Source organism: Diabrotica undecimpunctata, chromosome 9 (genome assembly GCF_040954645.1).
Source record: "Diabrotica undecimpunctata isolate CICGRU chromosome 9, icDiaUnde3, whole genome shotgun sequence".
NCBI classification, from domain to species: Eukaryota; Metazoa; Arthropoda; class Insecta; order Coleoptera; family Chrysomelidae; genus Diabrotica; species Diabrotica undecimpunctata.
This window is the reverse complement of record NC_092811.1, coordinates 71364772-71379987: the sequence shown is the minus strand read 5'-3', so window position 1 is coordinate 71379987 and position 15216 is coordinate 71364772. Positions and strand designations below refer to the sequence as shown.

At 31.6% G+C, this 15216-nt stretch overlaps 1 protein-coding gene across 1 annotated transcript; it reads left to right on the top strand.

The window, feature by feature from the left end:
- The first annotated feature begins 986 nt into the window (after positions 1 to 986).
- LOC140451126 (uncharacterized) lies at positions 987 to 2294 on the top strand. Its single transcript, XM_072544855.1, has 4 exons — positions 987 to 999; positions 1058 to 1382; positions 1437 to 1757; positions 1816 to 2294. The coding sequence occupies exons 1-4, from the start codon at positions 987 to 989 to the stop codon at positions 2186 to 2188; spliced, it is 1032 nt and encodes a 343-aa protein (XP_072400956.1). The 3' UTR covers positions 2189 to 2294.
- Positions 2295 to 15216: the final 12922 nt, after the last annotated feature.

Genomic DNA, 15216 nt, shown 5'->3' with positions numbered 1-15216 from the left:
TACAAGCCAGAAAACAATGACGATTCAACAGAATCTGATTCTGATACAGGTAAGTTTATTTTGTTATTTTCTTTCATAACCTCAAATGTGTGAATAGCAGTATTTTATTTGCACGTTTGTTTCAGTTGACGAAAGTTCGAAGTTAAAATTGGGATCAACTACCAAGCACGTCGGCAGAAAACGAAATAGAGAGCCAAGTAAACACATCAAGAATGTTCGAAAAGAAAAAAGAAACTGTGGGGAACAATACAGTAAAAGCCAAATAAAGTTGCGTGCACGTCACCAAGGTCGTAATTCTATTGTATGTGTGGCTACATTTCTGTAGAAAAGTGTATGTTACTTTAATTTGCTAAACAATCATTTCTAAAAATAACCCGATCAATAAAAAAACGTTTGTAACAAAATAATGTATATACAGCTATGTATATATATATAGCTTTTTTTGATTTTGACGGTCGTCATTGTAAAATTTTGTGTTGAAATGTTCATAAAGAAACCGCCAATTATTGACGGAGGATTAGTCACTACCAGAAATATTGACATGTTGCCGCGTCGTTTGTTGAGTTTTCAATCAGTGTTCTGTGACTTTTGTACTCGTGGTATCGTCGATTTTTGAGGTTATCTCGTGAAAAACATTTATTTACTTGTCAAAATGCCCAAACAGCTAAATAGTCGAAGCAAAGAACTTGTGGCTTCATTAGTTAACTATTTTGAAGAAGAAAGGAATAATAATGGCCCTTTGTTACCCTTAAATGCTGTGCAAGAGGTAATATGCGAATAAAATATCATTATTTTTATAAAAATTTCTATTATTTTAGCGTGTAGCTGCTGCTTTAAAAATCAGCGTAAGAACAGTAAGCACCATATGTCAAATGCAGAAAAAAGGTGAACAGTTCGAGTCACCAAAGAAAAAGCGTTGTACTAATAAACGAGTAACAAATACAACAACTTTAAATACAAGCTCTATTCGTGATACCATTTATAATATGTACCAGAGAAGTAAGTATGATTATAACAAATATACATTTAACATCATTTTATTTCTGTATGCTTTTAGAACAGCACGTAACGGTTCAATCATTGTGGTCCCAACTGAAAGATAAAGAATTATTTAATGGTAGTACCACTTCTTTAAAAAGATTGCTTAAAGAACTTGGGTTTGAGTGGATGAAGGATAATCCACGACGAGGACTTATGGAATTACCTAACGTTGTTTGTAAAAGAGTACAATTCTTGAGAACATATAAAGAAGCGAAGGATGAAGGTATATACCAATTCGTGTTTCTCGATGAAACTTGGATTATTCAAAATGGGATCATTGGTCATTCTTGGCAAAATGAAAATATAAAGAGTGTTAAAACCACTAAAACGGATGGCAAAAGGTTTGTTGCATTAGCGTAAGTTGTTATATGAACATTTAAATAATATCATTGCAGATATATTATACTCCATGCTGGAAATGAAACCGGATTTATAGAGGGTGCTGAAGCAATATTTTGTTCAAAAACTCAACTTAGTGATTATCATGGAGAAATGAACCAGGCAAATTTCTTGAAATGGTTTGAATATCAGTTACTGCAAAACTTAGAGAATCCTTCTCTAATTGTACTTGATAATGCACCTTATCACAGTATGTTATTGCATAAAACTCCGAATACAGGATGGTCAAAAAGTGCTATTGAGGAGTGGTTGACAGAACAAAACATTCCTTATTCCCATATGATGTTCAAAACAGAACTGTTGCGCATCGTTTCTCAGTAAATATACAGATATCATCTTACATACAAATGTCATTTATTTTAAACATTTTTTTAGAAATAAACCACAAACCAAGTATATAGTGGACGATATGGCAGAACGGTATGGACACAAAGTTTTACGTCTTCCTCCTTACCATTGTATCTTTAACCCTATTGAATTAATTTGGGGCATAGCAAAAAATTATTACAATAGGCACATTGGTAGAGATGGTAACAGCGCTAACAACTGCCTAAACATGTGGCATGAGGCACTTTCCATGATTACTCCTGATATGTGGAAAAACTCTATCAATCATACTGAAACAGAAATATTTAAATGGTATGAGAGAGAAAGAATATTTGATCGTCAAGAAATTAGTCCAATAGTAATAAATGTTAATAGTGGAGAGAGTGACACTAATGTGGAATCAGATTCAGAAAATGTTTAGTTCGTTGATGTTGTTTTTTTTAATGTCATGTTTTGTCTTTGAAAATACGTTCATTATTAAAAAAAAATTTATTTTATTACTTGTGGTTTTATTTTGATTATATTTATTGTTTCGTAACTGAGTAATAACTTTACCACCTTTATTGTGAAATCTATTCATGAATGTAATTAACAAAAAACACTCATTTTCAAATTCCACTTAATATTGTTACGAAAGATTTATCCCACATAGGAAAAGTCCATTGACGAAAAACAAGAAGTAGTTCGAGAACATTCAAGATGACATCGAAAATTCTTGAAATGTCTAGTGAAGTTTGGAATGTCAGAAAATATATATAACAGATGTTTTTGACAGTTGGGGAACAGTTGTATTTTGAATGTTGAAGTTTATAGTTGTCAGTTAGTTAAAAGTATTGTAATATTGTTGGTATTGAATAAAGTTAATTTTCAAGATTGTGTAACAATATAGTGTGAAATTTGCTACTTTCACCTTTTTTGTTTACTTCAGTTCTTTTCTGTTAATTTTCATACTTCATGAACCATCTGACAACGCTGCAAATGTTCACAATGATGACGTGAACGCAACTTTATTTGGCTTTTACTGTATGTGTCTACATCTAATAAGGTGGTAAAAGCGAAAGAGTTTCATAACAGGGAGTGTACGTGCAAGGGCAAATGCATTCAAAAAATTTCTCAGGAAGAAAGGAAAGCTATCTTTACAAATTTCTGGAACATAGCTAATTTTTCAGCACAAAATGCTTTTCTAGTTGGTATTGTAAAATTGTCTAAACCAGCCACTCACCGTCCAAGAAATGGTACAAGGCAGAAAAAAGCAGTATCCTACACTTATGTCCTAAATACCCCGAAAGAGTCTCATAAAGTGTGCAAAATGTACTTTTTGGAAACCTTTGCAATAAGTAATGGTAGGTTAATGCGTGCATTAAAAAAGGGGGAGATATCATTTCCTGGTGAAGATTTACGGGGCAAACACGCACCTAGCAATAAAACTCCTGAAGGAAATATACAGTTAGTACGCGATCACATAAACAGCTTTCCTTCTTATGAATCTCATTATACACGAGCTCATAATCCTAATAGAAAGTTTTTAGATCCAGAGCTCAATGTACGTACAATGTATACCCTGTACAAAGAGAAATGTGTAGAAGATCCTGTGTCAGAAAGTTTATACAGACAAATTTTCCATCGCGATTTCAATCTTCACTTTCACGTACCATTAAAAGATACATGTGTTAAGTGTGACAAATACAAAAATCAGGTGACCCAGGAAAAGGACGAGAATACGAAGAAAGTGCTTCAATCACAACACGAGCTGCATTTACGGCGCAGTGAAAAGGCCAGAGCTGCTTTGAAAGACGCTAAAATTACAAGCATACGTGAAAAAGGGAGAGTGTGTGCATTCACGTTTGATTTAGAAAAGGCCTTACCGTTTCCAACTTTGACTTGCTCTGTAGCCTACTATAAAAGAAACATGTATGTGTACAATTTGGGTATTCACGAGTTTAGCGACGAAGACAAGGTGTTCCTGTATGCCTGGGATGAAACTATAGCCTCTCGAGGAGCACAAGAAATAGGATTTTGTATTCGAAAGCATGTTCTAGAAAATGCAAAGGACGCAAGACACATCATTGCATTTAGTGATGCCTGTGGGGGGCAGAATAGGAACTTTAAACAGTGTTTGTTTTGGTTGAAACTCATTGCAGATTCCGATAATTTGGAAATGGTAGACCATAAGTTTATGGTATCCGGACATTCCTTTCTCCCGAATGATCGTGATTTTGGTGTAATCGAACAATACGCAAAGAATAGAGTGAAGTATGTGCCGGACGACTGGTACAGTGTGTTTGAGAAGTGCCGCACAAAGAAACCGTATCGTGTTTGCAAGATGAACGGAAATAATTTTGTATCGTCACAAAACCTGGAAGCAGCTGTTACCAGAAGAAAGAAAAATGAAGATAACGCGCCAGTATCGTGGCTTAAAATTCAATGGCTACAATTTAGAAAGAGTGATCCCTATAAAATATTTTATAAAGAAACATTAGATGAGGAGTTTCCTTTTGATGTCATAAACTTGCAACCTGTACGAAAAGGACGTATCGCCAATTTTCAAAATATTGAATTTTCAAAACTGTATGAAGCTCCAATACCAGTTACGATTAAGAAAAAAAAGGATATGGAAGATCTTTTGGCGTTTATACCGCCCATTCATCACGACTTTTTCAAAAATTTATCCGTAAATGGAAACAACACTGCAGAAGTGGGTCCACTGGAAGATATTTTGGTGGCGAATGGAGACGACGATGTTTTTTATGAATAAAAATTTAATTTGTAATAATATTATACACAAAAATACACGATCGTTTGTAAGTCTAACTTTTTTGCTTTACTCCAAAATAATGAACCTATTGAAAGCCAGAGTGGTCTAAGTCAAAATATTAACAAAAAATATAAAAATTTCGACTGCTGGCTGATTGTTCCGCTGGAATTACTTAAGTTTAAGCTTTTTTTATTGAAAATCATTCTGATCAAAGTCAGTTTTTATGTTCCCATTTAACGCCAACATGTTAACTTTAAGTCGTTGTTTCTCGAATTTCAACATTTCTGTCTTAGACCACTCTGGTTTTCAACGGCTCATATTATCTCATAAAATTTTTAATAGGCTTATTCATTTTACTAATTGAAAATTTTTTTTAAATCTCAGAGATTTACACACCAGGTCTCTTACCGTTGTTAGGCAACCACCATTACCCAAATTTAAAAATAATAAAAAAATTTTAACTTCAATTTCATTGGATTTCAACTTAATCTTTTTATGTATACTTATTTTTTATATCATTTCTTACACTATTATGTGGATAGTACCACATCAATTTCTTTCATTTTCTACATCAATAAACTTTCATACCACTTATGATGTCATAGATTCAACCTCAAACATTAATTCCACTAATTTATTAACTCACTTGTTGTTTTTTCAATAATAGAGATTTGCAGATTTAAGGCAAAAAATTTTATCAGATAAATAAATTTAATTTTTACTAAAGGTTCATTAATAAGATATTATGTATTATTACAACAAAATAAAGCTTTATAATATTTAAAAATTACGTTAGTCGCGGAACACACCTATACCTCGTCATGTTTAGCTGTCTTCTTAAATTATATTCCTGTCACTTCAGCCAGTTGGTCTGTGTCGTTTTAACTGACAAGAACCACGTGTTAAAAACCGAGCAGGGAGACATGTAGCTCCTCAAGTATTAAATTTTATCCAATGTCATCGACCTAGAGTCACCATATAATTTAATTTTGGAAAGATGTAAAGCCATATATGGATGTTGTCATAGCCACAAATTAATTGTTAGCTTCAACTACATACGGCACTGAAAATGATCTGATTAGATCGAAACCGTTATGCTACCGTATAAATTTTGACGACACTTGTAAAAGTTTTAACTATATGTTTTTATATACCTAAATACAATGATGAAGTGTTTTAACTTCTGTATGTTTTTTTAATATTATTTCTTTCTAGATACCATAGTAAGTGTTTATTGACCATTTTCTGACATTTTACATAGTGAACAATTGAGAGAAATTGGTCTATATGATTTTAGAAGATTTGGAGACGAGTGATTCTTTTTGATAGAAATTGAGGCGTTATTAACCAGAACGGACCATCCCACAAAATTATGAACTTTTAGATAAGTTTGGTTTTAAACCCAACATTTACTTTCCTTCAATTCCAGAGTGGATCATATGAATTTCCTCTACTCTAAAACAGATGGGAGCATGTATTAGGAGGGTCCATTTTGTTTAAGACAACAATACTTACGAGCCAGACTGGACCGCTTTGGTTTCTGGGAATACCAGTTTAACCTTTACATTGTCAGTGACTTATTAATACATGATAGTACTATATGCTGACATTAAAAGTGTTTTTTACACAGACAGCCTAAAAAAGCGTGTAAAATAACTTCTACATCTGAACTGAATATTTCGTATCAACATGAAATTAAAGGTATGTATTATTTCTTGTTTTTTAGTGAAGTAAAGTTTTGAAAATAACGGCCAGTAAAACACGTGGTTTTAATACTGTTAGGATTTTTTCTATAGGTACACTCGCTAGTTTCAATAAATATGCTTTTAGTAGTTCGGACGAATATGTGCCTTCAGGGTTGGAGTCTGCAAGTGATACTGAAATAGATTCCCAACATGTAAGTCCAGAACAGCTTATAGACAAGCCAAAATCAAAGAAACGCATACGCCGCGAGAATAACTGGAAGACGCTCATTGAAAAATCTATAGAATACAACAAACCTCTTGTCCTCACCACCGAACAACTCCGATAAATTTACATTGGTAGCTGTCAGACAAATTCGGTGACCTTGCGCCATTTTTTTGGTTAGGAAGTCAGTATTTGCGATTGCACAAAATTAAATACTATGACTAGGGATGGTAAACTGATCCCGTACCAGTTATTTTGGAACAGGTATTTTATTTATACTTGTGGAACTGATCCCTAATACCAATATAAACGAGTACGCGTACATTGTAGCATTGTACTCGCACTGGACTTGGACCTTGTCGTGTATTGGATAATTACTTACATTCGATATCTATTATATCTTACATACTTATATTCGATATCTATTTAAACCGACTCAGCTGTACGGTTGGATGATAAAACAGTACGCGGACGCGTACCTACATTTATGAATCTCGGTACCTCGGTAGATATTTCCAAGAGAACTCGCGGTAGGTGAAATATGTAATTGGTTTGTTTTTGTTACTGAACGTGGTAAAATAACTTATTAATCATTTTTGAACAAAAAGAATAATATATATATATATATATATATATATATATATATATATATATATATATATATATATATATATATATATACTAAGATATACTAAGATTTCGAAACATAAATTAATTTCTCAGAAATACAAATAATTTTACATTTATTTTTTACTTGTTCATGTAGTACTCCTAAAATTTATTATAATGATGTTATGCGTTTTCATTTGTTATTATTCATATTCATTAGGAAATTGTATAAGCTTGTCTATCAGTGGACTATTCAACAAATATACATGAAAAATAAATAACAATTTAATCGTTTCATTGCATTTGTCCTTAATTTTTCTCGTGCATTTCTTAATGTTTACAAAGTTTTAGAGAAATATCAACAGACGGCAATTGGTGTGAAGTAGGCAAGACTATCGCCATTTTTTATGAACTTTTTATGCAATCTATAAATCTAAAAAAATACAAATAATGTTATCGTTACGCTTAGATGTCTATTAAACGAATGATAACAAACTGATTTCCAAACCAGTATTTTTGTTTACGCGTATCAGTTTGACCTGATCCACAAAAATACTTGGATCAAGCACCTCTAGATCTGACAACAACAAACACAAAATAATCGTGCCAACGACGTGACTGAAAACTAAAACATGGCCGCTGACAATGCGCAAACCAGATGCGCGAACAATTCCCGCCGAGTCGAGTGCACCTTCGGGTTGTTCGGTGTCCTCACTTTCATAGATTTTCATAAAACGTCCGACATGATCGAAATAGACAGCCATATAGAAGCAATGAATGACAGCAGGATTGACCATAGGTATAGGAACTTATTTACAAAAATGCCACTATGACTGTTATATATATTAATTATATTAATATATATATATATATATATATATATATATATATATATATATATATATATATATATATATATATATATATATATATTGTTATGATGTGTTGTTTGTTTGAATGATGAGCAATGAGTATTTTTAATAATATAATATATAGGGTTTTTATCGCGGTTCTCAAAGAATTAGTTTGTAAGTACTTTTTTAAATTATCTTTATTATAACTATAATGAAACACACATATATATCTAACCTAGCCAATGTAAATTTAAAATAAACTATCTTTAAATTGATACTCTTATAAAACTAATTAAATTCTATAGACAATGTAAAATTTAAACAAACTATCTTCAAAATTGAAATTGTTATGACATTAACTAAATTATATTAACAAAATTTTGTACCTTTCTTTCACTGAATGCCTAAATGAACTGTTTTCCACTATATAGATTCTAATCACCACTGAATGTCTTCGTACTTCGGTTATCCTTGTTTTTGTGAAATTACTTTTTCCAATTATCAGCTTCTACCAATTTAAGATATATTTTTCTTCACCAGCATTTATAAACCACCAAGCAAACCAGCAAAACAGCGTTTATATTTATTCTTCTTTTCAATATACCAATATCCAATTATTATAAGTTGATTTATACTAATCTCCAATCATAATATAATTTTAATTTCTTCCAATATTCTTCTAATATACTTTTTTAATCTTCAATAATTATTTGTGTATAATTATAAATGTGCATTAAAATATATGCATAATTTTTAATCTTCATTTAACTCACTATATTAAACAATTGGACTATTTGTAACTGATTGACTGTCTTGAAAATTCTGAACAATTGACTTCACTAACTAAATGAGTCTATCTTCTACTAACTTTCATAATAAACTGGCCATCTGACTAAACACTCTCATCTTGAATCCAAATCACGGGTATTTATATCTTTTCGGATGTTCCAGAACCATCTGGTAAGATATCATGTTCGATTTAGTTCTATTTCTTCTATATGGATGTTCTCGAAAAAAGTATCTGTTCGATCTACCGACATAATCATTATTCCAGAATGTTCCAACATAAACAAAGATCAAATTCTGCATTCTGGAGAATTCGTTAATGTTCTATTGATAATTTTGTATAATTTTGTGTAATATATTATATATAATATATATATATATATATATATATATATATATATATATATATATATATATATATATATACATTAATTATATATTAGTTATATTAATGAGATACACGATAAAACCCGACCAATAAAAATAAAACGTGAGATAAGGCAAGGAGATACACTGTCACCGAAATTAATAATAACGGCATTAGATTATGCCTTTAAGATGGTCAATTGGGACCACAGAGGAGTAACAATAGAAGGCGAAAAACAACCATCTCAGTTTCGCAGATGACATTGTCCTTATCGCAGATGATTTAGAAGAAGCCACAGATATGTTAAATGAATTGGACTTTGCATGTTCGAAAGTGGGCCTCAGAATGAATTTGTCCAAAACTAAGTTTATGACAAAAATGGTCCCCAATAACCATTTAACTATTCAACAAAACGTGGTAGAACTGGTGGAGAAATATACGTATTTGGGTCACGAAATAAGAATTAGCAGGGACAACCAAACATGCGAAATCCAAAGACGAATTACTTTAGCGTGGACAGCCTTTGGAAAACTGCGAGACACACTTACGGCCAACATACCAATTAGACACAAAAGAAAAGTATTTGACAAATGCGTATTACCGGTCATGACCTATGGGACGGAAACTATAACTCTAACTAAGACTACGGCTTCGAAATTGAGGGTGGTACAGAGACAAATGGAACGATCTATACTGGGAGTGACGTTGCGGGACAGAATAAGAAACGAAGATCTGCGAAGAAGGACGAGTATTGCTGATGTTGTGGAACGCATAGCGGAACTTAAATGGAATTGGGCAGGCCATGTAGCGAGAATGCATGACTCACGATGAACGAGTAAAGCTTCACATTGGAGGCCAAGAGCAGACAAACGTAGTAGAGGAACACCACCTACACGTTGGGCTGACGACATCAGGCGTACCACGAAATATTGGCAACAAAGAGCACAAAATCGCAAAGAATGGAGGAGTTTAAGGGAGGCCTATGTCCAGCAGTGGACGTGATAAATGAAGGCTGGATGATAATGATGATTACGGTTGATAGCCATTAATTAAATCTAAAACATCTAATATCTCAAAATAGGGATTTTGTCAGTTACGACTATTCTTAACAGGGCAGAATTGTGGAGGTATTGTCTGGGCGTCCACAATCTACAGTCTGGAGAAGTTAAGATGTATGTATGAAATGAATCATTTTTCATCTTAAAGATTGGATCAATGTAATTTCCACGGCGAGAAGGAGAAATCCTTTTCATGTAATAGAACTGGGGTCTGGAAATTTCTTTTCAACAGCGAATTTGAAAAAAAAATACTACACATAGGAAATTCTCGGCAGATGTAATGAAAGTCGAGTGGTTAAAAATTTACAGCATTAGTTTAAAAAAAAGATGATCCTTGTATTATTTATTTTAAATATGGTGTAAGTGATCAACTTCAAAAATTTAATATTGAAAAAAGGAATATACCAAAGGATCGTTTGAAGGATAAATTACCAATTTTATATAATGATGGAAATTTTATAACTCCAGCCAAAAAAAGACCTGTTGCAATTGACCGAGTTTATTCCACTGATCTATCATGACTTTAATAAAGATCTCAAATGCTCCGATAATGTTCAGGACGAAATTTCACTACGAGGAGATGCTTTGGACTAAATTTATATACTTTTGTATTTTTACGTAACTAAAAATAAAGTTATTCCATAGTTATTTCTATTTTTAATAGGACTATTCTACATACATGGAACTTTTTTTTAAATACCAAAGCGGATCAACCTACATTATTTTTGTAAATTACAAAAAAAAACACATTTTCTTGGTCAATCCGTTACAAAATACACACTACCAGTGCTCCCAGATCTACTGAAAAATCAGTAGATATATTGATTTAGGGTCTATACCTACTTTCATTAAGCGATGCAGGGCGTATAAACAAAGATAAATTTAACAGATGATTGTTAAAGATGTTCCAAATGAGTCTACTCGTTCCGATAAGTACCAGTATAATTATGACACTTTATTAATTTTTTTATTTTTTCAACTATTAGTATTTATTGCATAGTATATAAATTATTTTTATCACTGAATACATAGTAAGTAAAAAAATAATCCGATTTATAAAATTATTGAATATGTTATGCATACATGCAAGTAACAGTTCTTCAAGAATATTTAAAAACTAACCGAAATGTCCATCTTTATTTCGTTACTGCCGACGTCGTCGGAACTCATACAGGTTCGGACACGCTTTAAGTAGGTATTTTATTTCGGTATTGAAATTTTGTAATTTGAATCGATTTGTGAGTATATTTTTAGTCATCTTGATGGTTAAAGGACAATAAATTATATTTATGCTGTTAATGTTGAATTAGCAATTATTTGTTGTGCGATTTAAAACCATTTAAGTATATATTTTTATTTGTATAACGACCCTATCTATACGTGATTGTGATTACTGTAACAATAACCACTTATTTCAATAACTGATACTGAAACCAAAAATGTCATCCACTGATTCTGCTGATGAATTGGTTGAAAATACATGGAGTCCTCCTCGAAAACGAAGTAAAAGAAGCCCTCTTAGTGTTGAAGTTAAAGAAATCATTTTAAATGTTTTTAAATGGGAAAGACAAGAAAATCCCGGGTTAGTGGTTGAAGATATTGTGAAAAAAGTGGCTAATAAAGTTGGAGTTTGTGATAGAAGTGTGTTTACGGTGATAAAGGAATACAAAACGAATCATCAATTCGCTGGACCAAAAGTATGTCTGACCCGGAAAAATAAGTTTGACAAAATTGATGATTTTAAGAAAAATGCCATTAGAAGACTGATTTATAATTTTTTTATGAGCAACGAAATACCCACAGTTGATTTTAAAGGTTTTAAAGAAGGTAAACGATGACCCTGATTTGCCAAATTTTTTGAAAACCACCTTTTACCGAATATTGAAAAAACTTCTGGGCAACAGATTAATTGATAAAAACGGACTTTTTTACAAAATATATGACCAGAGATCGCATTCTTCAACTACTTCGATATTTACACTTCGTCGACAATGTAAATCCAGTAGAGCATGACAGACTCCTTTTTAGACATATCTCCTTTTTTTAGATATATCCCCTCGAAAAGACACCGATTTGGGGTAAAAATGTTTGTGCTGTGTGATGGTGAAATTGGAATAGTATCAGATTTATTAACAGTTTATACAGTGCTACATCAGTGCGAGACAATTTATTAGGATTTAGTGGTAGCGTAGTAAAATATTTTATAACCAAATATGAAAATAAAGGACATATATTCTAGACAGACAATTGGTTCCCAAGTCCAAATTTAGCAAGTATTTTTGTGAAAAAAACATTGTGTATGCAGTACGGTGAAATGAAACCGAAAATATTTTCCAACGTTTTCGCAAAATGTACCGCATGGAACGTTCTACATGAGCACCAAAGACAATATTTTAGCAGTGAACTAGAAAAACAAACGTAATGTTTATATGCTGACACCAATTCACGATGGCAAGTGATGGCATTGATTGAGGGCAATTCATGATGGGATGGTTTGGCCGGTAGCTGTTGTAATAAATACATGTTTTTATTTGGCAACAGCGCTTTCCTGCCAAACTTAACGGTAACGAAAAAACTAATATATGAGAAACAAATTGTTGAATTTGTTTGCCGTCATGTTTTACCGGCGAGTTATCATTAAACCTATGACCTGCATGCCTCATTGCTTGACTTTACGTTTAGTTCTGATGACATATTTATAGTACCTACATATGCATTCTTCAAAATTTTCAGATTTAGATAATTTAACAGTGACGAGTCACGACATACTAATAATTATATAATTGTATATATAAATATATATATATATATATATATATATATATATATATATATATATATATATAAATATATATATATATATATATATATATATATATAAATATATATATATATATATATATATATATATATATATATATATATATACTTATAAGAATAAGAAAAAAGAAGTACTTGTGACTCGTTTGGAACAAATATATAACTGTTTTGGATGGGTTGGAGTCAATAAAAGGGCTATTGGTTAACTATTTTTTTATTCTCGAGCTTTCAATTGTGTTTACAATTATTATCAAGAGCTAAAAAAGACAAAATACTTACAAGGTTGAACTAAAAAGAAAAAACAATTTTTGTTAACTTACCAAATAAAAATTAGTTTAGTAAGTAAAAAATTACTGCTAATACATCTTCAAAATATTTAATATAAAAATGCTTTAATCCAATAAATGTTTCTCCGAAAATTTTTATAATTTTGAAAACGTTTTCTTAATACAAAAATAATTGAATTTATAAATAAGTTCAAATAGCAACCCAAATAGCCTCAATGTCATAAATGCCAACATAAAATTTTTATTTTTGACAATTATATTGCCAAAAGTAAAATTTCGTTTAAACATTCTTTTTTGTTTAGTAACAAAAAGAAGAAGATTTATTCACCGTTGACAGATGTCTGAAAGAATGTAACAGATATATGGAGAATTAAATATGACATTTTACAAGTTTTATATATAAATCATAAAGAAAGAATATAATTGAAGGGCTGAGTGGATGAAGGAGGTATGTAACATTTTTACAAAAATCTAGTTATTCTCGTAGATGAAGGAGGTATGTGTTATGTTTTGTGGAACTAACAGTAGCACTCTAAGAGCCATATTAAGAGAAATACTAATGTCCAGAAGGAGGTATGTATCAACAACTACTTATATTTGTAGAGGATGAAGGAGGTATGAAACATAAATAGCACATACCTCCTTCTTCCACTAGTGTCCTGATCAAGTTCGGTAACATACCGCCTTCATGCACGTAACAGCTAGCTGTGAATGAGCTGTTCACCATTTGACAAAAACGATTGTTGTGATTAACACGTGTTTTGCGGATTTAAGTTGTGTTAAGTAATATTGCTCACATTGATAATTGAAATGACTTCAAGGGGAAAGATAATGTTACAGTTAGCTTTAAATGATAATATTTTAACTGCCAGCGAGAGTATTGACAAAAATATAATACAAACCATGAAAAATGAGAATTCTAACCTACAAATGCCAATTTCATCAACAAGTAGTGACTATTCTACAGGAAAGAATGAAGTTCGCCAAGAAGAATGTAAGTATCTTTTTTATAAAATATGAAATTCACGTAGGAATATTTTGTTATATTCAATGGTACCTATTTTTTATTGTTATAGGGAAAGTGCCATATACTTTCACAATGTGTCCAAGTGTTAACTTGGAGGTAAACAGTTCTGCTCTGACTTCAAATGTATAGTTTAATATCTTTTGTTTTTTTAATCAAACAGATATTCGAAATTACAAGTAATACTACAGTTTTCCTTATGTAAAAACTGACATTAATTAAAATTAAAAAATCTAACAAAATATTTCCAACTGTTATTATTATGAATATGGAAATTAACAAATTTGGCAAAAGTTTTATGTCATGACTTGGTCAACTGTTTTGTTATGATTATTATGTAATTTGTCATAGCAAGACACGACTTATAATGTGCTAAGGGTAGATTAAGGGCCTTATAACTACTTCAGTAAATTGACTATATCTTTTGTTTTTCAGATGATGGAGAAGACAATAACTACGATTCAAGTTGCGATACCTTATTCGGGAACAACTCTAGTGATGAATACGTGCCAGATCCGGAAGATTACATCAACTCATCATCAGACAACGAGATTGATAATGAGATGGTAGATGCACAGAGTAATAATGAACCGATGGAAGAAGAGAATGATATACTAATGGAGGATAATAACATACTAGTAAGTCAGGCAAAATCTAATGAAAATATTGTTGGACAAAATGAAAAAGAGCATATATTGCCTACAGTCCATCGCAAAAAGAAACATTTCCAACCAAAAATAAAAGTAAGTAGAAAAAGGCAACGAAATGTTGATGAATGGAAGAAACGAAATGCTACACTTCAATTGTAAATACCTGGGAACACAACCTGGTGTTCCCAGGTATTTACAATTGAAGACAGGGAAAAAATTTTGTCATCGTGGTACAAACTGGATATAAATGCTAAAAACTCTTTTCTGTATAATAGTATCAAAATAATTCCCACACACCGACAAAGAACTGGAGCTTTAAAACACAAGACCG